General features: G+C 59.4%; 1 protein-coding gene across 2 annotated transcripts in view; it reads right to left on the reverse strand.

Annotated features, from left to right (window-relative positions):
- LOC121269316 (E3 ubiquitin-protein ligase ZFP91-like) overlaps window positions 1-25354 on the reverse strand; it is a 171681-nt gene that overhangs the window by 28056 nt on the left and 118271 nt on the right. The window contains exon 4 of one of the 2 annotated variants that reach the window (XM_041173857.1): window positions 7098-7208. The exons of the other annotated variant lie outside the window; for it this stretch is intronic. Coding sequence (XP_041029791.1) covers window positions 7098-7208 — 111 coding nt within the window. The remainder of the gene's footprint in view (window positions 1-7097; window positions 7209-25354) is intronic. 2 annotated transcript variants of the gene reach the window in all.

The following is a 25354-nucleotide window of genomic DNA, read 5'->3' on the forward strand; positions in this document are numbered from 1 at the left end:
TCTGGAATGAGCCATGTGGATACACAGGGAGGGTCCAGGAACAGCCTGGACACAGGGGGAGGGTCCAGGAACAGCCTGGACACAGGGGGAGGGTCCAGGAACAGCCTGGACACAGGGGGAGGGTCCAGGAACAGCCTGGACACAGGGGGAGGGTCCAGGAACAGCCTGGACACAGGGGGAGGGTCCAGGAACAGCCTGGACACAGGGGGAGGGTCCAGGAACAGCCTGGACACAGGGGGAGGGTCCAGGAACAGCCTGGACACAGGGGGAGGGTCCAGGAACAGCCTGGACACAGGGGGAGGGTCCAGGAACAGCCTGGACACAGGGGGAGGCTCCAGGAACAGCCCGGACACAGGGGGAGGCTCCAGGAACAGCCCGGACACAGGGGGAGGCTCCAGGAACAGCCCGGACACAGGGGGAGCGTCCAGGAACAGCCCGGACACAGGGGGAGGGTCCAGGAACAGTTCGGACACAGGGGGAGGGTCCAGGAACAGTCCGGACACAGGGGGAGGGTCCAGGAACAGTCCGGACACAGGGGGAGGGTCCAGGAACAACCACGACACAGGGGGAGGGTCCAGGAACAACCACGACACAGGGGGAGGGTCCAGGAACAACCACGACACGGGGGAGGGTCCAGGAACAACCACGACACAGGGGGAGGGTCCAGGAACAACCACGACACAGGGGGAGGGTCCAGGAACAACCACGACACAGGGGGAGGGTCCAGGAACAACCACGACACAGGGGGAGGGTCCAGGAACAACCACGACACAGGGGGAGGGTCCAGGAACAACCACGACACAGGGGGAGGGTCCAGGAACAGCCTGGGTACAGAGCAAGGGTCCAGGAACAGCCTGGGTACAGGGGCAGGATTCAGGAACAGTCTGGATAAAGGGGGAGGTCCAAGAACAACCAAGACACAGGGGGAGGGTCCAAGAACAGCCTGGGTACAGGGCGAGGGTCCAGGAACAGCCTGGGTACAGGGGGAGGGTCCAGGAACAGCCTGGGCACAGGGGGAGGGTCCAGGAACAACCAAGACACAGGGGGAGGGTCCAGGAACAACCTGGGTACAGGGCAAGGGTCCAGGAACAGCCTGGGTACAGGGCAAGGGTCCAGGAACAGCCTGGGTACAGGGCAAGGGTCCAGGAACAGCCTGGGTACAGGGCAAGGGTCCAGGAACAGCCTGGGTACAGGGCAAGGGTCCAGGAACAGCCTGGGTACAGGGGCAGGATTCAGGAACAGTCTGGATAAAGGGGGAGGGTCCAGGAACAGTCTGGATACAGGTGGGAGGGTTCATGAACAGACTGGATACACGTGGAGGGTTCATGAACAGACTGGATACACGTGGAGGGTTCATGAACAGACTGGATACACGTGGAGGGTTCATGAACAGACTGGATACACAGAGGATACATGAACAAAGTGCGTACAGGCGGAGGGTCCCGGGACACTGCGCCTACAGGCGGAGGGTCCCGGGACACTGCGCCTACAGGCGGAGGGTCCCGGGACACTGCGCCTACAGGCGGAGGGTCCCGGGACACTGCGCCTACAGGCGGAGGGTCCCGGGACACTGCGCCTACAGGCGGAGGGTCCCGGGACACTGCGCCTACAGGCGGAGGGTCCCGGGACACTGCGCCTACAGGCGGAGGGTCCCGGGACACTGCGCGTACAGGCGGAGGGTCCCGGGACACTGCGCGTACAGGCGGAGGGTCCCGGGACACTGCGCGTACAGGCGGAGGGTCCCGGGACACTGCGCGTACAGGCGGAGGGTCCCGGGACACTGCGCGTACAGGCGGAGGGTCCCGGGACACTGCGCGTACAGGCGGAGGGTCCCGGGACACTGCGCGTACAGGCGGAGGGTCCCGGGACACTGCGCGTACAGGCGGAGGGTCCCGGGACACTGCGCGTACAGGCGGAGGGTCCCGGGACACTGCGCGTACAGGCGGAGGGTCCCGGGACACTGCGCGTACAGGCGGAGGGTCCCGGGACACTGCGCGTACAGGCGGAGGGTCCCGGGACACTGCGCGTACAGGCGGAGGGTCCCGGGACACTGCGCGTACAGGCGGAGGGTCCCGGGACACTGCGCGTACAGGCGGAGGGTCCCGGGACACTGCGCGTACAGGCGGAGGGTCCCGGGACACTGCGCGTACAGGCGGAGGGTCCCGGGACACTGCGCGTACAGGCGGAGGGTTCCGGAACAGTCTGGCTACATGGGAATGGTTCAGGAACAGACAGCATACACGGGGAGGGTATAGGAACAGTCTGGATACACGTGGAGGGTGCAGGAACGCTGTGCATACGCGCGGAGGGTTCAGGAACGCTGTGCATACGCGCGGAGGGTTCAGGAACGCTGTGCATACGCGCGGAGGGTTCAGGAACGCTGTGCATACGCGCGGAGGGTTCAGGAACGCTGTGCATACGCGCGGAGGGTACAGGAACCCTGTGCATACGCGCGGAGGGTACAGGAACGCTGTGCATACGTGCGGAGGGTTCAGGAACGCTGTGCATACGCGCGGAGGGTTCATGAACACTGTGCATACACGCGATGGGTTCAGGAACACTGCGCGTAAACGCGGTGGGTTCAGGAACACTGCGCGTACACGGGGAGGGTTCAGGAACACTGCGCATACACGGGGAGCGTTCAGGAACAGCCTGGCTACATGGGAAGGGTTCAGGAACACTGCACATACACGGAGGATTCAGGAACACTGGGCATACACGGGGAGGGATCAGGAACACTGCGCATACACAGGGAGGGTTCAGGAACACTGCGCATACACGGGGAGGGTTCAGGAACACTGCGCACACACGGGGAGGGTTCAGGAACACTGCGCACACACGGGGAGGGTTCAGGAACACTGCGCACACACGGGGAGGGTTCAGGAACACTGCGCACACACGGGGAGGGTTCAGGAACACTGCGCACACACGGGGAGGGTTCAGGAACAGTCTGGCTACATGGGAAGGGTTCAGGAACAGAAAGCACACACGGAGCGGGTATAGGAACAGTCTGGATACACGTGGAGGGCTCAGGAACAGTCCGGATACACGGGGGGGGGGGGGGGGGGGTTCATGAACAATGTGCATATACGGAGAGGGTTCATGAACAGTTTGGATACACGGGGAGGGTTCATGAACAGTTTGGATACACGGGGAGGGTTCAGGAACAGTTTCGATACACGAGGAGGGTTCAAGAACACTGCGCATACAAGCTGAGGGTTCAGGAACAATGCGCATACACATGGAGGATTCAGGAACACTGCGCATACACGCGGAGGGTTCAGGAACACTGCGCATACACGCAGAGCGTTCAGGAACATTGTGCATACACGCGGAGGGTTCAGAAACACTGTGCATACACGCGGAAGGTTCAGGAACACTGTGCATACACGCAGAGGGTTCAGGAACACTGTGCATACACGCAGAGGGTTCAGGAACACTGTGCATACACGCAGAGGGTTCAGGAACACTGTGCATACACGCAGAGGGTTCAGGAACACTGTGCATACACGCAGAGGGTTCAGGAACACTGTGCATACACGCAGAGGGTTCAGGAACACTGTGCATACACGCGGCGGGTTCAGGAACACTGTGCATACACGCGGCGGGTTCAGGAACACTGAGCATACACGCGGCGGGTTCAGGAACACTGTGCATACACGCGGAGGGTTCAGGAACACTGTGCATACACGCGGAGGGTTCAGGAACACTGTGCATACACACGGAGGGTTCAGGAACACTGTGCATAGACACGGAGGGTTCAGGAACACTGTGCATAGACGCGGCGGGTTCAGGAACACTGTGCATACACGCGGAGGGTTCAGGAACACTGTGCATACACGCGGAGGGTTCAGGAACACTGTGCATACACGCGGAGGGTTCAGGAACACTGTGCATACACACGGAGGGTTCAGGAACACTGTGCATACACACGGAGGGTTCAGGAACACTGTGCATACACACGGAGGGTTCAGGAACACTGTGCATACACACGGAGGGTTCAGGAACACTGTGCATACACACGGAGGGTTCAGGAACACTGTGCATACACACGGAGGGTTCAGGAACACTGTGCATACACACGGAGGGTTCAGGAACACTGTGCATACACGCGGAGGGTTCCGGAACACTGTGCATACACGCGGAGGGTTCCGGAACACTGTGCATACACGCGGAGGGTTCCGGAACACTGTGCATACACGCGGAGGGCTCAGGAAAACTGTGCATACACGCGGAGGGCTCAGGAACACTGTGCATACACGCGGAGGGCTCAGGAACACTGTGCATACACGCGGAGGGTTCAGGAACACTGTGCATACACGCGGAGGGTTCAGGAACACTGTGCATACACGCAGAGGGTTCATGAACAGTCTGGATACACGTGGAGGGTTCATGAACAGTCTGGATACACGTGGAGGGTTCATGAACAGTCTGGATACACGGGGAGGGTTCAGGAACAAAATGCATACATGGGGAGGGTTCAGGAACAGTCTGGGTACACGGAGAGCGTTCAGGAACAGTGTGCATACACGGGGAGGGTTCAGGAACAGTCTGGATACATGTGGAGGGTTCACGAACAATCTGGATACATGTGGAGGGTTCACGAACAATCTGGATACATGTGGAGTGTTCACGAACAGTTTGGATACACGAGGAGGGTTCACGAACAGTCTGGGTATACGTGGAAGGTTCAGGAACAGCCCGGGTACACGTGGAGGGTTCAGGAACAGTCCGGGTACACGTGGAGGGTTTAGGAGCAGTCCGGGTACACGTGGAGGGTTTAGGAACAGTCCAGGTACACGTGGAGGGTTCAGGAACAGTCCGGGTACACGTGGAGGGTTCAGGAACAGTCCGGGTACACGTGGAGGGTTCAGGAACAGTCCGGGTACACGTGGAGGGTTCAGGAACAGTCCGGGTACACGGGGAGGGTTCAGGAACAGTTCGGATACACGTGCAGGGTTCAGGAACAGTCCGGATACACAGGGAGGGTTCAGGAACAGTCTGGCTACATGTGGAGGGTTCAGGAACAGTCCGGATACACATGCAGGGTTCAGGAACAGTCCGGATACACAGGGAGGGTTCAGGAACAGTCTGGCTAAATGGGAAGGGTTCAGGAACAGAGAGCATACACGGGGAGGGTATAGGAACAGTCTGGATACATGTGGAGGGTTCATGAACAGTCCGGATACACGGGGAGGGTTCATGAACAGTTTGGATACACGGGGTGGGTCCAGGAACAGTCTGGATACACGCGGAGTGTTCCGGAACACTTTGCATGCGCGCGGAGTGTTCCGGAACACTTTGCATGCGCGCGGAGGGTTCAGGAACACTGTGCAAACACGCGGAGGGTTCATGAACAGTCTGGATCCACGCGGAGGGTTCATGAACATTCTGGATACACGTGGTGGTTTCATGAACAGTCTGGATACACGTGGTGGTTTCATGAACAGTCTGGATACACGTGGAGGGTTCAGGAACAAAATGCATACACGGGGAGGGTTCAGGAACAGTCTGGGTACACGGAGAGGGTTCAGGAATAGTGTGCATACACGGGGAGGGTTCAGGAACAGTCTGGGTACACGGAGAGAGTTCAGGAACAGTCTGGATACATGTGGAGGGTTCACGAACAGTTTGGATACACGAGGAAGGTTCACGAACAGTCCGGGTATATGTGGAGGGTTCAGGAACAGTCCGGGTACACGTGGAGGGTTCAGGAACAGTCCGGGTACACGGGAAGGGTTCAGGAACAGAGAGCATACACGGGGCGGGTTCAGGAACCGTCCGGATACACGTGGAGGGTGCAGGAACAGTCCGGATACACGTGGAGGGTGCAGGAACAGTCCGGATACGCGCGGGGAGGGTGCAGGAACAGTCCAGATACGCGCGGGGAGGGTTCATGAACAGTTTGTATACGCGCGGGGTGGGTCCAGGAACAGTCTGGATACGCGCAGAGGGTTCCGTAACACCGCGCATACGCGCGGAGGGTTCAGGAACACCGCGCATACGCGCGGAGGGTTCAGGAACACCGCGCATACGCGCGGAGGGTTCAGGAACACCGCGCATACGCGCGGAGGGTTCAGGAACACCGCGCATACGCGCGGAGGGTTCAGGAACACCGCGCATACGCGCGGAGGGTTCAGGAACACCGCGCATACGCGCGGAGGGTTCAGGAACACCGCGCATACGCGCGGAGGGTTCAGGAACACCGCGCATACGCGCGGAGGGTTCAGGAACACCGCGCATACGCGCGGAGGGTTCAGGAACACCGCGCATACGCGCGGAGGGTTCAGGAACACCGCGCATACGCGCGGAGGGTTCAGGAACACCGCGCATACATGGGGAGGGTTCAGGAACACTTTGCATACACGGGGAGGGTTCAGGAACACTTTGCATTCATGCAGAGTGTTCAGGAACAGTCTGGTTACATGGGGTGGGTTCATGAAGTCTGGGTGCACGTGGAGGGTTCATGAACAGTCTGGATACATGTGGATGGTTCATGAACAGTCTGGATACACGTGGATGGTTCATGAACAGTCTGGATACACGTGGATGGTTTATGAACAGTCTGGATACACGTGGATGGTTTATGAACAGTCTGGATACACGTGGATGGTTTATGAACAGTCTGGATACACGTGGATGGTTTATGAACAGTCTGGATACACGTGGATGGTTTATGAACAGTCTGGATACACATGGATGGTTTATGAACAGTCTGAATACACATGGAGGCTTCATGAACAGTCTGGTTACATGGAAAGGGTTCAGAAAAACTGTATAAATGGGGAGGGCTTGTGAACAATGCGTGTACACGGGGAGGTTTCAGGAACATTCAGGGTATACAGGGTGGGTTAATGGACAGTCTGAACTGACAGAGGAACTGAGGAACAGTCTGGACACATGGGCATTCAGGAACAGGGATACACAGGGAAGGTGGAGGAAGATATGGAAAGTCAAGTTAGCTACAGAAACAGCCTGGATACATGGGGAAGATTCAGGGATAGATTGTCTGGACATAATGAGAGGTAACAGTTCAGACACATAGGGAGCATTCGGGATAAAGAGTCAGGATGCATTGGGAACATTTGCGAACCCACCTTTCTGACGAGGGAATGTAGTTTTCGTCCTTGGGATCATCAAAGAACTGATATTCATCATCAGAGTCTACTTCAGTTAACTCCTCTTCATCCTCGTCACAATCATCGTCACTATGAGGAACAGGAAACAAGGGACAGTGAGTGAGCGACATTCGATCAGTGGCAGCCGGAAGGCCTCACTCGGTGGCAGCCGGAGGGATGCCATCCATGACAGCGAGAGACCGACAGGCATGCGGTCAGCGACAGCGAGGGGGGACGGCCGCGGTCAGCGACAGCGAGGGGGGACGGCCGCGGTCAGCGACAGCGAGGGCGGACGGCCGCGGACAGCGACAGCGAGGGGGGACGGCCGCGGTCAGCGACAGCGAGGGCGGACGGCCGCGGACAACGACAGCGAGGGGGGACGGCCGCGGTCAGCGACAGCGAGGGCGGACGGCCGCGGACAACGACAGCGAGGGCGGACGGCCGCGGACAGCGACAGCGAGGGCGGACGGCCGCGGACAGCGACAGCGAGGGCGGACGGCCGCGGACAGCGACAGCGAGGGCGGACGGCCGCGGACAGCGACAGCGAGGGCGGACGGCCGCGGACAGCGACAGCGAGGGCGGACGGCCGCGGACAGCGACAGCGAGGGCGGACGGCCGCGGACAGCGACAGCGAGGGCGGACGGCCGCGGACAGCGACAGCGAGGGCGGACGGCCGCGGACAGCGACAGCGAGGGCGGACGGCCGCGGACAGCGACAGCGAGGGCGGACGGCCGCGGACAGCGACAGCGAGGGCGGACGGCCGCGGACAGCGACAGCGAGGGCGGACGGCCGCGGACAGCGACAGCGAGGCCGGACGGCCGCGGAGAGCGACAGCGAGGCCCGACGGCCGCGGACAGCGACAGCGAGGGCGGACGGCCGCGGACAGCGACAGCGAGGGCGGACGGCCGCGGACAGCGACAGCGAGAGAGACTCAAGCAATGAGACAGAATCGATTATTGTCAGAGATTCGATCAACGAGTGAGGGAGACGCGATCAGTGACAGCGAGAGAGATATTATCAGTGACCATTAGAGATGTTCGATCAGTGACAGTGAGAGAGCTGTCCTAACAGTAACAGTGAGCGAGAGACGCGATCAGTGCCAATGAAAGACGCGATCCTCGACAGCGGGAGAGACGCGATCCTCGACAGCGGGAGAGACGCGATCCTCGACAGCGGGAGAGACGCGATCCTCGACAGCGGGAGAGACGCGATCCTCGACAGCGGGAGAGACGCGATCCTCGACAGCGGGAGAGACGCGATCCTCAACAGCGGGAGAGACGCGAACCTCGACAGCGGGAGAGACGCGAACCTCGACAGCGGGAGAGACGCGATCCTCGACAGCGGGAGAGACGCGATCCTCGACAGCGGGAGAGACGCGATCCTCGACAGCGGGAGAGACGCGATCCACGCCATTGAGGGAGATGGGATCCGCGCCAGCAGGAGAGATTTGTTCATTGACAGAGATTCAATCAGTGAGCGAGGGACTCGACCAGCGGCGCTGAGCGAGGGACTCGACCAGCGGCGCTGAGCGAGGGACTCGACCAGCGGCGCTGAGCGAGGGACTCGAACAGCGGCGCTGAGCGAGGGACTCGAACAGCGGCGCTGAGCGAGGGACTCGACCAGCGGCGCTGAGCGAGGGACTCGACCAGCGGCGCTGAGCGAGGGACTCGACCAGCGGCGCTGAGCGAGGGACTCGACCAGCGGCGCTGAGCGAGGGACTCGACCAGCGGCGCTGAGCGAGGGACTCGACCAGCGGCGCTGAGCGAGGGACTCGACCAGCGGCGCTGAGCGAGGGACTCGACCAGCGGCGCTGAGCGAGGGACTCGACCAGCGGCGCTGAGCGAGGGACTCGACCAGTGACAGAGAAAGACAGATGCCAGTGTCAGCGAGAAAGAAACGCCAGTGACAGGGAGAGAGAGAGAGAGAGAAGCGACATCAGTGAGAGAGGGAGAGAGAGAGAGAGTGACGCCATCAGTGGCAGGGAGGGAGGGAGGGAGAGAGAGAGAGAGATGCCAACGCCATCAGTGACAGAGAGAGAGACACCATCGCTGACAGAGAAAAACGCCTTCAGTGACAGAGAGAGAGATGCCTTCAGTGACAGAGAATCCCCAGTGAGAGAGAGACGCCTTCAGAGACAGAGAGAGACGCCTTCAGAGACAGAGAGAGACGCCACTGACAGAGAGAGACGCCACTGACAGAGAGAGACGCCACTGACAGAAAGAGAGAGACGCCAGTGACAGAGAGAGAGAGACGCCAGTGACAGAGAGAGAGAGACGCCAGTGACAGAGAGAGAGAGACGCCAGTGACAGAGAGAGAGAGACGCCAGTGACAGAGAGAGAGAGACGCCAGTGACAGAGAGAGAGACACGCCAGGGACAGAGAGACACGCCAGGGACAGAGAGAGAGACACGCCAGGGACAGAGAGAGAGACACGCCAGGGACAGAGAGAGAGACACGCCAGGGACAGAGAGAGAGACACGCCAGGGACAGAGAGAGAGACACGCCAGGGACAGAGAGAGAGACACGCCAGGGACAGAGAGAGAGACACGCCAGGGACAGAGAGAGAGACACGCCAGGGACAGAGAGAGAGACACGCCAGGGACAGAGAGAGAGACACGCCAGGGACAGAGAGAGACAGACACGCCAGGGACAGAGAGAGACAGACACGCCAGGGACAGAGAGACAGACACGCCAGGGACAGAGAGACAGACACGCCAGGGACAGAGAGACAGACACGCCAGGGACAGAGAGACAGACACGCCAGGGACAGAGAGACAGACACGCCAGGGACAGAGAGACAGACACGCCAGGGACAGAGAGACAGACACGCCAGGGACAGAGAGACAGACACGCCAGGGACAGAGAGACAGACACGCCAGGGACAGAGAGACAGACACGCCAGGGACAGAGAGACAGACACGCCAGGGACAGAGAGACAGACACGCCAGGGACAGAGAGACAGACACGCCAGGGACAGAGAGACAGACACGCCAGGGACAGAGAGACAGACACGCCAGGGACAGAGAGACAGACACGCCAGGGACAGAGAGACAGACACGCCAGGGACAGAGAGACAGACACGCCAGGGACAGAGAGACAGACACGCCAGGGACACAGAGGGAGAGAGACGCCAGTGACACAGAGGGAGAGAGACGCCAGTGACACAGAGGGAGAGAGACGCCAGTGACACAGAGGGAGAGAGACGCCAGTGACACAGAGGGAGAGAGACGCCAGTGACACAGAGGGAGAGAGACGCCAGTGACACAGAGGGAGAGAGACGCCAGTGACACAGAGGGAGAGAGACGCCAGTGACACAGAGGGAGAGAGACGCCAGTGACACAGAGGGAGAGAGACGCCAGTGACACAGAGGGAGAGAGACGCCAGTGACACAGAGGGAGAGAGACGCCAGTGACAGAGAGAGAGAAGCCAGTGACAGAGAGAGAGAAGCCAGGGACAGAGAGAGAGAGACGCCAGGGACAGAGAGAGAGAGACGCCAGGGACAGAGAGAGAGAGACGCCAGGGACAGAGAGAGAGAGACGCCAGGGACAGAGAGAGAGAGACGCCAGGGACAGAGAGAGAGAGACGCCAGGGACAGAGAGAGAGAGACGCCAGGGACAGAGAGAGAGAGACGCCAGGGACAGAGAGAGAGAGACGCCAGGGACAGAGAGAGAGAGACGCCAGGGACAGAGAAGAGAGACGCCAGGGACAGAGAGAGAGAGACGCCAGGGACAGAGAGAGAGAGACGCCAGGGACAGAGAGAGAGAGACGCCAGGGACAGAGAGAGAGAGACGCCAGGGACAGAGAGAGAGAGACGCCAGGGACAGAGAGAGAGAGACGCCAGGGACAGAGAGAGAGAGACGCCAGGGACAGACAGAGAGAGACGCCAGGGACAGACAGAGAGAGACGCCAGGGACAGACAGAGAGAGACGCCAGGGACAGACAGAGAGAGACGCCAGGGACAGACAGAGAGAGACGCCAGGGACAGACAGAGAGAGACGCCAGGGACAGACAGAGAGAGACGCCAGGGACAGACAGAGAGAGACGCCAGGGACAGACAGAGAGAGACGCCAGGGACAGAGAGAGAGAGACGCCAGGGACAGAGAGAGAGAGACGCCAGGGACAGAGAGAGAGAGACGCCAGGGACAGAGAGAGAGAGACGCCAGGGACAGAGACAGAGAGAGAGAGAAGTCAGGGACAGAAAGAGAGAGAGAGAGAGAGGGAGAGAGAGGTCAGAGACAGAGAGAGCGGTGTCAGGGACAGAGAGAGCGGTGTCAGGGACAGAGAGACAGGTGTCAGGGACAGAGAGACAGGTGTCAGGGACAGAGAGACAGGTGTCAGGGACAGAGAGACAGGTGTCAGGGACAGAGAGACAGGTGTCAGGGACAGAGAGACAGGTGTCAGGGACAGAGAGACAGGTGTCAGGGACAGAGAGACAGGTGTCAGGGACAGAGAGACAGGTGTCAGGGACAGAGAGACAGGTGTCAGGGACAGAGAGACAAGTGTCAGGGACAGAGAGACAAGTGTCAGGGACAGAGAGACAAGTGTCAGGGACAGAGAGACAAGTGTCAGGGACAGAGAGACAGGGGTCAGGGACAGAGAGACAGGTGTCAGGGACAGAGAGAGAGGTGTCAGGGACAGAGAGAGAGGAGTCAGGGACAGAGAGAGAGGAGTCAGGGACAGAGAAAGAGGAGTCAGGGACAGAGAGAGAGGAGTCAGGGACAGAGAGAGAGGAGTCAGGGACAGAGAGAGGAGTCAGGGACACAGAGAGAGACGCCAGGGAGAGAGAGAGAGAGAGAGAGAGAGATGCCAGGGACAGAGAGAGAGACACGAGGGACAGAGAGAGAGACGCCAGGGACAGAGAGAGAGAGAGAGAGAGAGAGACGCCAGGGACAGAGAGAGAGAGACGCCAGGGACAGAGAGAGAGAGGTGTCAGGGACAGAGAGAGAGGTGTCAGGGACAGAGAGGGAGGTGTCAGGGACAGAGAGGGAGGTGTCAGGGACAGAGAGAGAGGTGTCAGGGACAGAGAGAGAGGTGTCAGGGACAGAGAGAGAGGAGGCAGGGACAGAGAGAGAGGTGTCAGGGACAGAGAGAGAGGAGTCAGGGACAGAGAGAGAGGAGTCAGGGACAGAGAGAGAGGAGTCAGGGACAGAGAAGGAGGAGTAAGGGACAGAGAGAGAGATGCCAGGGAGAGAGAGAGAGAGAGAGAGAGACGCCAGGGACAGAGAGAGAGAGACGCCAAGGACAGAGAGAGAGAGAGAGAGAGAGAGAGAGATGCCAGGGATAGAGAGAGAGAGAGACGCCAGGGACAGAGAGAGCCAGAGAGAGAGACGCCAGGGACAGAGAGAGAGAGAGAGAGAGAGACGCCAGGGACAGAGAGAGAGAGAGAGAGAGACGCCAGGGACAGAGAGAGAGAGAGAAACGCCAGGGACAGAGAGAGAGAGAGAGAGAGACGCCAGGGACAGAGAGAGAGAGAGAGAAAGACGCCAGGGACAGAGAGAGAGAGAGAGAGAGAGAGACGCCAGGGACAGAGAGAGAGAGACAGAGACGCCAGGGACAGAGAGAGAGAGAGAGAGACGCCAGAGACTGAGAGAGAGAGAGAGAGACGCCAGGGACAGAGAGAGAGAGAGACGACAGGGACAGAGAGAGAGAGAGACGACAGGGACAGAGAGAGAGAGAGAGAGACGCCAGGGACAAAGAGAGAGAGAGAGAGACACCAGGGACAGAGAGAGAGAGAGACGCCAGGGACAGAGAGAGAGAGAGACGCCAGGGAGAGAGAAAGAGAGAGACGCCAGGGACAGAGAGAGAGAGAGACGCCAGGGACAGAGAGAGAGAGAGAGACGCCAGGGACAGAGAGAGAGAGAGACACCAGGGACAGAGAGAGAGAGAGACACGCCCGGGACAGAGAGAGAGAGAGACACGCCCGGGACAGAGAGAGAGAGAGAGACACGCCCGGGACAGAGAGAGAGAGAGACACGCCCGGGACAGACAGAGAGAGAGACGACATGGACAGAGAGAGAGAGAGAGAGAGGGGGGGGAAGGGACAAAGAGAGAGAAAGAGACACCAGTGACACAGAGAAGGAAACACGCCAGTGTCAGAGAGAGAGAGACGCCAGGGACAGACAGAGAGAGCGATGCCAGGGACAGACACAGAGAGCGACGCCAGGGACAGACAGACAGAGAGAGAGAGAAAAAGGGAGAGAGAGAGAGACGCCAGGGACGGACGAGAGAGAGAGACGCCAGGGACAGAGAGACAGAGAGACGACAGGGACAGAGAGAGAGACAGAGATGCCAGGGACAGAGAGAGAGAGACACGTCGGGGACAGAGAGAGAGTGAGATGCCAGGGACAGAGAGAAAAAGAGAGAGAGAGAGAGAGAGAGAGTGAGCGTGAGGGGGAGAGATGCCAGGGACAGAAAGAGAGAGATGTCAGGGACAGAGAGAGAGAGAGAAAGAAAGAGAGAGAGAGAGAGAAGTCAGGGACAGAAAGAGAGAGAGAGAGGGAGAGAGAGGTGTCAGGGACAGAGAGAGAGGTGTCAGGGACAGAGAGAGAGGAGTCAGGGACAGAGAGAGAGGAGTCAGGGACAGAGAGAGAGGCCAAGGACAGAGAGAGAGAGAGAGACGCCAGGGACAGAGAGAGAGAGAGAGAGAGACGCCAGGGACAGAGAGAGAGAGAGAGAGACGCCAGGGACAGAGAGAGAGAGAGAGAGAGAGACGCCAGGGACAGAGAGAGAGAGAGAGATGCCAGGGATAGAGAGAGAGAGAGAGAGACGACAGGGCCAGTGAGAGAGAGAGAGAGACGACAGGGACAGAGAGAGAGAGAGAGATGCCAGGGACAGAGAGAGAGAGAGAGAGAGACGCCAGGGACAGAGAGAGAGAGAGAGACGCCAGGGACAGAGAGAGAGAGAGAGATGCCAGGGACAGAGAGAGAGAGAGAGAGAGAGACGCCAGGGACAGAGAGAGAGAGAGAGAGACGCCAGGGACAGAGAGACAGAGACGCCAGGGACAGAGAGAGAGAGAGACGCCAGGGACAGAGAGAGAGAGAGAGAGACAGCAGGGGGAGAGAGAGAGAGAGAGAGAGGGATGCCAGGGACAGAGAGAGGGAGATGCCAGGGACAGAGCGAGAGAGAGATGCCAGGGAGAAAGAGAGAAAGAGAGGGAGAGACCGTGAGGGGGACAGATGGCAGGGACAGAGAGAGAGAGATGTCAGGGACAGAGAGAGAGACAGAGAGAGAGAGAAGTCAGGGACAGAAAGAGAGAGAGAGAGAGAGAGGGAGAGAGAGGTCAGAGACAGAGAGAGCGGTGTCAGGAACAGAGAGAGAGGTGTCAGGGACAGAGCGAGGGGTCAGGGACAGAGAGAGAGGAGTCAGGGACAGAGAGAGAGGAGTCAGGGACAGAGAGAGAGGAGTCAGGGACAGAGAGAGAGGAGTCAGGGACAGAGATAGAGGAGTCAGGGACAGAGAGAGAGGAGTCAGGGACAGAGAGAGAGGAGTCAGGGACAGAGAGAGAGGAGTCAGGGACAGAGAGAGAGGAGTCAGGGACAGAGAGAGAGGAGTCAGGGACAGAGAGAGAGGAGTCAGGGACAGAGAGAGAGGAGTCAGGGACAGAGAGAGAGGAGTCAGGGACAGGGAGAGAGGAGTCAGGGACAGAGAGAGAGGAGTCAGGGACAGAGAGAGAGGAGTCAGGGACAGAGAGAGAGGAGTCAGGGACAGAGAGAGAGGAGTCAGGGACAGAGAGAGAGGAGTCAGGGACAGAGAGAGAGGAATCAGGGACAGAGAGAGAGGAATCAGGGACAGAGAGAGAGGAGTCAGGGACAGAGAGAGAGGAGTCAGGGACAGAGAGAGAGGAGTCAGGGACAGAGAGAGAGGAGTCAGGGACAGAGAGAGAGGAGTCAGGGACAGAGAGAGAGGAGTCAGGGACAGAGAGAGAGGAGTCAGGGACAGAGAGAGAGGAGTCAGGGACAGAGAGAGAGGAGTCAGGGACAGAGAGAGAGGAGTCAGGGACAGAGAGAGAGGAGTCAGGGACAGAGAGACAGGAGTCAGGGACAGAGAGACAGGAGTCAGGGACAGAGAGACAGGAGTCAGGGACAGAGAGACAGGAGTCAGGGACAGAGAGACAGGAGTCAGGGACAGAGAGACAGGAGTCAGGGACAGAGAGAGAGGAGTCAGGGACAGAGAGAGAGGAGTCAGAGACAGAGAGAGAGGAGTCAGGGACAGAGAGAGAGGAGTCAGGGACAGAGAGAGAGGAGTCAGGGACAGAGAGAGAGGAGTCAGGGACAGAGAGAGAGGAGTCAGGGACAGAGAGAGAGGACTCAGGGACAGAGAGAGAGGACTCAGGGACAGAGAGAGAGGACTCAGGGACAGAGAGAGAGAGCGACGCCAGGGACAGACAGACAGAGAGAGAGAGAAAAAGGGAGAGAGAGAGAGACGACAGGGAAGGCGGAGAGAGAGAGACGGCAGGGACAGAGAGAGAGGTGTCAGGGACAGAGAGAGAGGTGTCAGGGACAGAGAGAGAGGAGTTAGGGACAGAGACAGAGGAGTCAGGGACAGAGAGAGAGGAGTCAGGGACAGAGACAGAGGAGTCAGGGACAGAGACAGAGGAGTCAGGGACAGAGACAGAGGAGTAGGGACAGAGACAGAGGAGTCAGGGACAGAGAAAGAGGAGTCAGGGACAGAGACAGAGGAGTCAGGGACAGAGACAGAGGAGTCAGGGACAGAGAGAGAGGAGTAAGGGACAGAGAGAGAGGAGTCAGGGACAGAGAGAGAGGAGTCAGGGACAGAGAGAGAGGAGTCAGGGACAGAGAGAGAGGAGTCAGGGACAGAGAGAGAGGAGTCAGGGACAGAGAGAGAGGACTCAGGGACAGAGAGAGAGGACTCAGGGACAGAGAGAGAGAGCGACGCCAGGGACAGACAGACAGAGAGAGAGAGAAAAAGGGAGAGAGAGAGAGACGACAGGGAAGGTGGAGAGAGAGAGACGGCAGGGACAGAGAGAGAGGTGTCAGGGACAGAGAGAGAGGTGTCAGGGACAGAGAGAGAGGTGTCAGGGACAGAGAGAGAGGAGTTAGGGACAGAGACAGAGGAGTCAGGGACAGAGACAGAGGAGTCAGGGACAGAGACAGAGGAGTCAGGGACAGAGACAGAGGAGTCAGGGACAGAGACAGAGGAGCCAGGGACAGAGACAGAGGAGTAGGGACAGAGACAGAGGAGTCAGGGACAGAGAAAGAGGAGTCAGGGACAGAGACAGAGGAGTCAGGGACAGAGACAGAGGAGTCAGGGACAGAGACAGAGGAGTCAGGGACAGAGAGAGAGGAGTCAGGGACAGAGAGAGAGAGACGCCAGAAACAGAGAGAGAGAGAGAGAGAGACGCCAGGGACAGAGAGAGAGACGCCAAGGACAGAGAGAGAGAGAGAGACACCAGGGACAGAGAGAGAGAGAGAGAGAGAGACGACAGGGACAGAGAGAGAGAGAGAGAGATGCCAGGGACAGAGAGCGAGAGAGAGAGACGCCAAGGACAGAGAGCAGAGAGAGAGACGCCAAGGACAGAGAGAAGAGAGAGAGACGCCAGGGACAGAGAGAGAGAGAGAGACGCCAGGGACAGAGAGAGCCAGAGAGAGAGAGAGACGCCAGGGACAGAGAGAGAGAGAGAGAGAGACGCCAGGGACAGAGAGAGAGAGAGAGAGACGCCAGGGACAGAGAGAGAGAGAGAGAGACGCCAGGGACAGAGAGAGAGAGAGAGAGAAAGACGCCAGGGACAGAGAGAGAGAGAGAGAGAGAGAGAGAGAGACGCCAGGGACAGAGAGAGAGAGAGAGAGACGCCAGGGACCGAGAGAGAGAGAGAGAGACGCCAGAGACTGAGAGAGAGAGAGAGACGCCAGGGACAGAGAGAGAGAGAGACGACAGGGACAGAGAGAGAGAGAGAGAGACGCCAGGGACAAAGAGAGAGAGAGAGAGACACCAGGGACAGAGAGAGAGAGAGACGCCAGGGAGAGAGAAAGAGAGAGACGCCAGGGACAGAGAGAGAGAGAGACGCCAGGGACAGAGAGAGAGAGAGAGAGACGCCAGGGACAGAGAGAGAGAGAGACACCAGGGACAGAGAGAGAGAGAGACACGCCCGGGACAGAGAGAGAGAGAGACACGCCCGGGACAGAGAGAGAGAGAGAGACACGCCCGGGACAGAGAGAGAGAGAGACACGCCCGGGACAGACAGAGAGAGAGACGACATGGACAGAGAGCGATAGAGAGAGAGGGGGGGGAAGGGACAAAGAGAGAGAAAGAGACGCCAGTGACACAGAGAAGGAAACACGCCAGTGTCAGAGAGAGAGAGACGCCAGGGACAGACAGAGAGAGCGATGCCAGGGACAGACACAGAGAGCGACGCCAGGGACAGACAGACAGAGAGAGAGAGAAAAAGGGAGAGAGAGAGAGACGCCAGGGACGGACGAGAGAGAGAGACGCCAGGGACAGAGAGACAGAGAGACGACAGGGACAGAGAGAGAGACAGAGATGCCAGGGACAGAGAGAGAGAGACACGTCGGGGACAGAGAGAGAGTGAGATGCCAGGGACAGAGAGAGAAAGAGAGAGAGAGAGAGAGAGAGAGAGTGAGAGTGAGCGTGAGGGGGAGAGATGCCAGGGACAGAAAGAGAGAGATGTCAGGGACAGAGAGAGAGAGAAAGAGAGAGAGAGAGAGAAGTCAGGGACAGAAAGAGAGAGAGAGAGGGAGAGAGAGGTGTCAGGGACAGAGAGAGAGGAGTCAGGGACAGAGAGAGAGGAGTAAGGGACAGAGAGAGACGCCAGGGACAGAGAGAGAGAGAGACGCCAGGGACAGAGAGAGAGAGAGAGAGAGACGCCAGGGACAGAGAGAGAGAGAGAGAGAGACGCCAGGGACAGAGAGAGAGAGAGAGAGAGAGAGAGAGACGCCAGGGACAGAGAGAGAGAGAGAGAGATGCCAGGGATAGAGAGAGAGAGAGAGAGACGACAGGGACAGTGAGAGAGAGAGAGAGACGACAGGGACAGAGAGAGAGAGAGAGAGATGCCAGGGACAGAGAGAGAGAGAGAGAGAGAGACGCCAGGGACAGAGAGAGAGAGAGAGACGCCAGGGACAGAGAGACAGAGACGCCAGGGACAGAGAGAGAGAGAGACGCCAGGGACAGAGAGAGAGAGAGAGAGACAGCAGGGGGAGAGAGAGAGAGAGAGAGAGAGAGAGGGATGCCAGGGACAGAGAGAGGGAGATGCCAGGGACAGAGCGAGAGAGAGATGCCAGGGAGAAAGAGAGAAAGAGAGGGAGAGAGCGTGAGGGGGACAGATGGCAGGGACAGAGAGAGAGAGATGTCAGGGACAGAGAGAGAGACAGAGAGAGAGAGAAGTCAGGGACAGAAAGAGAGAGAGAGAGAGAGGGAGAGAGAGCTCAGAGACAGAGAGAGCGGTGTCAGGAACAGAGAGAGAGGTGTCAGGGACAGAGCGAGGGGTCAGGGACAGAGAGAGAGGAGTCAGGGACAGAGAGAGAGGAGTCAGGGACAAAGAGAGAGTAGTCAGGGACAGAGAGAGAGGAGTCAGGGACAGAGAGAGAGGAGTCAGGGACAGAGAGAGAGGAGTCAGGGACAGAGAGAGAGGAGTCAGGGACAGGGAGAGAGGAGTCAGGGACAGGGAGAGAGGAGTCAGGGACAGAGAGAGAGGAGTCAGGGACAGAGAGAGAGGAGTCAGGGACAGAGAGAGGGAAGTCAGGGACAGAGAGAGAGGAGTCAGGGACAGAGAGAGAGGAGTCAGGGACAGAGAGAGGAGTCAGGGACAGAGAGAGAGGAGTCAGGGACAGAGAGAGAGGAGTCAGGGACAGAGTGAGAGGAGTCAGGGACAGAGAGACAGGAGTCAGGGACAGAGAGACAGGAGTCAGGGACAGAGAGACAGGAGTCAGGGACAGAGAGACAGGAGTCAGGGACAGAGAGACAGGAGTCAGGGACAGAGAGAGAGGAGTCAGGTACAGAGAGAGAGGAGTCAGGGACAGAGAGAGAGGAGTCAGAGACAGAGAGAGAGGAGTCAGGGACAGAGAGAGAGGAGTCAGGGACAGAGAGCGAGGAGTCAGGGACAGAGAGAGAGGAGTCAGGGACAGAGAGAGAGGAGTCAGGGACAGAGAGAGAGAGCGACGCCAGGGACAGACAGACAGAGAGAGAGAGAAAAAGGGAGAGAGAGAGACGACAGGGAAGGAGGAGAGAGAGAGACGGCAGGGACAGAGAGAGAGGTGTCAGGGACAGAGAGAGAGGTGTCAGGGACAGAGACAGAGGAGTCAGGGACGGAGACAGAGGAGTCAGGGACAGAGACAGAGGAGTCAGGGACAGAGACAGAGGAGTCAGGGACAGAGACAGAGGAGTCAGGGACAGAGACAGAGGAGTCAGGGACAGAGACAGAGGAGTCAGGGACAGAGACAGAGGAGTCAGGGACAGAGACAGAGGAGTCAGGGACAGAGAGAGAGGAGTAAGGGACAGAGAGAGAGACGCCAGAAACAGAGAGAGAGAGAGAGAGAGAGACGCCAGGGACAGAGAGAGAGATGCCAAGGACAGAGAGAGAGAGAGAGACGCCAGGGACAGAGAGAGAGAGAGAGACGACAGGGACAGAGAGAGAGAGAGAGAGATGCCAGGGACAGAGAGCGAGAGAGAGAGACGCCAAGGACAGAGAGAAGAGAGAGAGACGCCAAGGACAGAGAGAAGAGAGAGAGACGCCAGGGACAGAGAGAGAGAGAGAGACGCCAGGGACAGAGAGAGAGAGAGAGAGAGACGCCAGGGACAGAGAGAGAGAGCGAGACGCCAGGGACAGAGAGAGAGCGACGCCAGGGACAGAGAGAGAGAGCGACGCCAGGGACAGAGAGAAAGTGCGACGCCAGGGACAGAGAGAGAGAGCGACGCCAGGGACAGAGAGAGAGAGCGACGCCAGGGACAGAGAGAGAGAGCGACGCCAGGGACAGAGAGAGAGAGCGACGCCAGGGACAGAGAGAGAGAGCGACGCCAGGGACAGAGAGAGAGAGAGACGCCAGGGACAGAGACAGAGAGCGACGCCAGGGACAGAGACAGAGAGCGACGCCAGGGACAGAGACAGAGAGCGACGCCAGGGACAGAGACAGAGAGCGACGCCAGGGACAGAGAGAGAGAGCGACGCCAGGGACAGAGAGAGAGAGCGACGCCAGGGACAGAGAGAGAGAGCGACGCCAGGGACAGACAGAGAGAGCGACGCCAGGGACAGACAGAGAGAGCGACGCCAGGGACAGAGAGAGAGAGCGACGCCAGGGACAGAGAGAGAGAGCGACGCCAGGGACAGACTGAGAGAGCGACGCCAGGGACAGAGAGAAAGCGCGACGCGAGGGACAGAGAGAGAGAGCGACGCCAGGGACAGACAGAGAGAGCGACGCCAGGGACAGACAGAGAGAGAGACGCCAGGGACAGAGAGAGAGAGCGACGCCAGGGACAGAGAGAGAGAGCGACGCCAGGGACAGAGAGAGAGAGCGACGCCAGGGACAGAGAGAGAGAGCGACGCCAGGGACAGAGAGAGAGAGCGACGCCAGGGACAGAGAGAGAGAGCGACGCCAGGGACAGAGAGAGAGAGCGACGCCAGGGACAGAGAGAGAGAGCGACGCCAGGGACAGAGAGAGAGAGCGACGCCAGGGACAGAGAGAGAGAGCGACGCCAGGGACAGAGAGAGAGAGCGACGCCAGGGACAGAGAGAGAGAGCGACGCCAGGGACAGAGAGAGAGAGCGACGCCAGGGACAGAGAGAGAGGGCGACGCCAGGGACAGAGAGAGAGAGCGACGCCAGGGACAGAGAGAGAGAGCGACGCCAGGGACAGAGAGAGAGAGCGACGCCAGGGACAGAGAGAGAGAGCGACGCCAGGGACAGAGAGAGAGAGCGACGCCAGGGACAGAGAGAGAGAGCGACGCCAGGGACAGAGAGAAAGCGCGACGCCAGGGACAGAGAGAGAGAGCGACGCCAGGGACAGACAGAGAGAGCGAGGCCAGGGACAGAGAGAGAGAGCGACGCCAGGGACAGAGAGAGAGAGCGACGCCAGGGACAGAGAGAGAGAGCGACGCCAGGGACAGACTGAGAGAGCGACGCCAGGGACAGAGAGACAGCGCGACGCCAGGGACAGAGAGAGAGATAGCGACGCCAGGGACAGACAGAGAGAGAGACGCCAGGGACAGACAGAGAGAGCGACGCCAGGGACAGAGAGAGAGAGCGACGCCAGGGACAGACAGAGAGAGCGACGCCAGGAACAGACACAGAGAGCGACGCCAGGGACAGACAGAGAGAGCGACGCCAGGGACAGACAGAGAGAGCGACGCCAGGGACAGACAGAGAGAGCGACGCCAGGGACAGACAGAGAGAGCGACGCCAGGGACAGACAGAGAGAGCGACGCCAGGGACAGACAGAGAGAGCGACGCAAGGGACAGACAGAGAGAGCGAAGCCAGGGACAGACAGAGAGAGCGACGCCAGGGACAGACAGAGAGAGCGACGCCAGGGACAGACAGAGAGAGCGACGCAAGGGACAGACAGAGAGAGCGAAGCCAGGGACAGACAGAGAGAGCGACGCCAGGGACAGACAGAGAGAGCGACGCCAGGGACAGACAGAGAGAGCGACGCCAGGGACAGACAGAGAGAGCGACGCCAGGGACAGACAGAGAGAGCGACGCCAGGGACAGACAGAGAGAGCGACGCCAGGGACAGACAGAGAGAGCGACGCCAGGGACAGACAGAGAGAGCGACGCCAGGGACAGACAGAGAGAGCGACGCCAGGGACAGACAGAGAGAGCGACGCCAGGGACAGACAGAGAGAGCGACGCCAGGGACAGACAGAGAGAGCGACGCCAGGGACAGACAGAGAGAGCGACGCCAGGGACAGACAGAGAGAGCGACGCCAGGGACAGACAGAGAGAGCGACGCCAGGGACAGACAGAGAGAGCGACGCCAGGGACAGACAGAGAGAGCGACGCCAGTGACAGACAGAGAGAGCGACGCCAGGGACAGACAGAGAGAGCGACGCCAGGGACAGACAGAGAGAGCGACGCCAGGGACAGACAGAGAGAGCGACGCCAGGGACAGACAGAGAGAGCGACGCCAGGGACAGACAGAGAGAGCGACGCCAGGGACAGACAGAGAGAGCGACGCCAGGGACAGACAGAGAGAGCGACGCCGGGGACAGACAGAGAGAGCGACGCCGGGGACAGACAGAGAGAGCGACGCCAGGGACAGACACAGAGAGCGACGCCAGGGACAGACACAGAGAGCGACGCCAGGGACAGACACAGAGAGCGACGCCAGGGACAGACACAGAGAGCGACGCCAGGGACAGACACAGAGAGCGACGCCAGGGACAGACACAGAGAGCGACGCCAGGGACAGACACAGAGAGCGACGCCAGGGACAGACACAGAGAGCGACGCCAGGGACAGACACAGAGAGCGACGCCAGGGACAGACACAGAGAGCGACGCCAGGGACAGACACAGAGAGCGACGCCAGGGACAGACACAGAGAGCGACGCCAGGGACAGACACAGAGAGCGACGCCAGGGACAGACACAGAGAGCGACGCCAGGGACAGACACAGAGAGCGACGCCAGGGACAGACACAGAGAGCGACGCCAGGGACAGACACAGAGAGCGACGCCAGGGACAGACACAGAGAGCGACGCCAGGGACAGACACAGAGAGCGACGCCAGGGACAAAGGGAGAGAAAGAGACGCCAGGGACAAAGAGAGAGAGAGAGAGAGACGCCAGGGACAAAGAGAGAGAGAGAGAGACGCCAGGGACAAAGAGAGGGAGAGAGAGACGCCAGGGACAAAGAGAGAGAGAGTGAGACGCCAGGGACAGAGAGAGAGAGAGAGAGACGCCAGGGACAGAGAGAGAGAGAGAGAGAGACACCAGGGGGAGAGAGAGAGAGAGAGAGAGAGAGAGAGAGGGATGCCAGGGACAGAGAGAGAGAGATGCCAGGGACAGAGCGAGAGAGAGATGCCAGCGACAGAGAGAGAAAGAGAGGGAGAGAGCGTGAGGGGGACAGATGGCAGGGACAGAGAGAGAGAGATGTCAGGGACAGAGACAGAGACAGAGAGAGAGAGAAGTCAGGGACAGAAAGAGAGAGAGAGAGAGAGGGAGGGAGGGAGGGAGGGAGGTCAGAGACAGAGAGAGCGGTGTCAGGGACAGAGAGAGAGGTGTCAGGGACAGAGAGAGAGGAGTCAGGGACAGAGAGAGAGGAGTCAGGGACAGAGAGAGAGGAGTCAGGGACAGAGAGAGAGAGGTCAGGGACAGAGAGAGAGGAGTCAGGGACAGAGAGAGAGGAGTCAGGGACAGAGAGAGAGGAGTCAGGGACAGAGAGAGAGGAGTCAGGGACAGAGAGAGAGGAGTCAGGGACAGAGAGAGAGGTGTCAGGGACAGAGAGAGAGAGAGACAGAAAGAGAGAGAGAGAGAGAAGTCAGGGACAGAAAGAGAGAGAGAGAGGGAGAGAGAGGTGTCAGTGACAGAGAGAGAGAGGTGTCAGGGACAGAGAGAGAGGTGTCAGGGACAGAGAGACAGGTGTCAGGGACAGAGAGGGAGGTGTCAGGGACAGAGAGGGAGGTGTCAGGGACAGAGAGAGAGGTGTCAGGGACAGAGAGAGAGGAGTCAGGGACAGAGAGAGAGGAGTCAGGGACAGAGAGAGAGGAGTCAGGGACAGAGAGAGAGGAGTCAGGGACAGAGAGAGAGGAGTCAGGGACAGAGAGAGAGGAGTCAGGGACAGAGAGAGAGGAGTCAGGGACAGAGAGAGAGGAGTCAGGGACAGAGAAGGAGGAGTAAGGGACAGAGAGAGAGATGCCAGGGAGAGAGAGAGAGAGAGAGAGAGACGCCAGGGACAGAGAGAGAGAGACGCCAAGGACAGAGAGAGAGAGAGAGAGAGAGAGAGAGATGCCAGGGATAGAGAGAGAGAGAGACGCCAGGGACAGAGAGAGCCAGAGAGAGAGACGCCAGGGACAGAGAGAGAGAGAGAGAGAGAGACGCCAGGGACAGAGAGAGAGAGAGAGAGAGACGCCAGGGACAGAGAGAGAGAGAGAGACGCCAGGGACAGAGAGAGAGAGAGAGAGAGAGACGCCAGGGACAGAGAGAGAGAGAGAGAAAGACGCCAGGGACAGAGAGAGAGAGAGAGAGAGAGAGACGCCAGGGACAGAGAGAGAGAGAGAGAGAGACGCCAGGGACAGAGAGAGAGAGAGAGAGAGACGCCAGAGACTGAGAGAGAGAGAGAGACGCCAGGGACAGAGAGAGAGAGAGACGCCAGGGACAGACAGAGAGAGCGACGCCAGGGACAGACAGAGAGAGCGACGCCAGTGACAGACAGAGAGAGCGACGCCAGGGACAGACAGAGAGAGCGACGCCAGGGACAGACAGAGAGAGCGACGCCAGGGACAGACAGAGAGAGCGACGCCAGGGACAGACAGAGAGAGCGACGCCAGGGACAGACAGAGAGAGCGACGCCAGGGACAGACAGAGAGAGCGACGCCAGGGACAGACAGAGAGAGCGACGCCGGGGACAGACAGAGAGAGCGACGCCGGGGACAGACAGAGAGAGCGACGCCAGGGACAGACACAGAGAGCGACGCCAGGGACAGACACAGAGAGCGACGCCAGGGACAGACACAGAGAGCGACGCCAGGGACAGACACAGAGAGCGACGCCAGGGACAGACACAGAGAGCGACGCCAGGGACAGACACAGAGAGCGACGCCAGGGACAGACACAGAGAGCGACGCCAGGGACAGACACAGAGAGCGACGCCAGGGACAGACACAGAGAGCGACGCCAGGGACAGACACAGAGAGCGACGCCAGGGACAGACACAGAGAGCGACGCCAGGGACAGACACAGAGAGCGACGCCAGGGACAGACACAGAGAGCGACGCCAGGGACAGACACAGAGAGCGACGCCAGGGACAGACACAGAGAGCGACGCCAGGGACAGACACAGAGAGCGACGCCAGGGACAGACACAGAGAGCGACGCCAGGGACAGACACAGAGAGCGACGCCAGGGACAGACACAGAGAGCGACGCCAGGGACAAAGGGAGAGAAAGAGACGCCAGGGACAAAGAGAGAGAGAGAGAGAGACGCCAGGGACAAAGAGAGAGAGAGAGAGACGCCAGGGACAAAGAGAGGGAGAGAGAGACGCCAGGGACAAAGAGAGAGAGAGTGAGACGCCAGGGACAGAGAGAGAGAGAGAGAGACGCCAGGGACAGAGAGAG

Source organism: Carcharodon carcharias, chromosome 24, assembly GCF_017639515.1.
Source record: "Carcharodon carcharias isolate sCarCar2 chromosome 24, sCarCar2.pri, whole genome shotgun sequence".
In the NCBI taxonomy this organism is placed as follows: Eukaryota; Metazoa; Chordata; class Chondrichthyes; order Lamniformes; family Lamnidae; genus Carcharodon; species Carcharodon carcharias.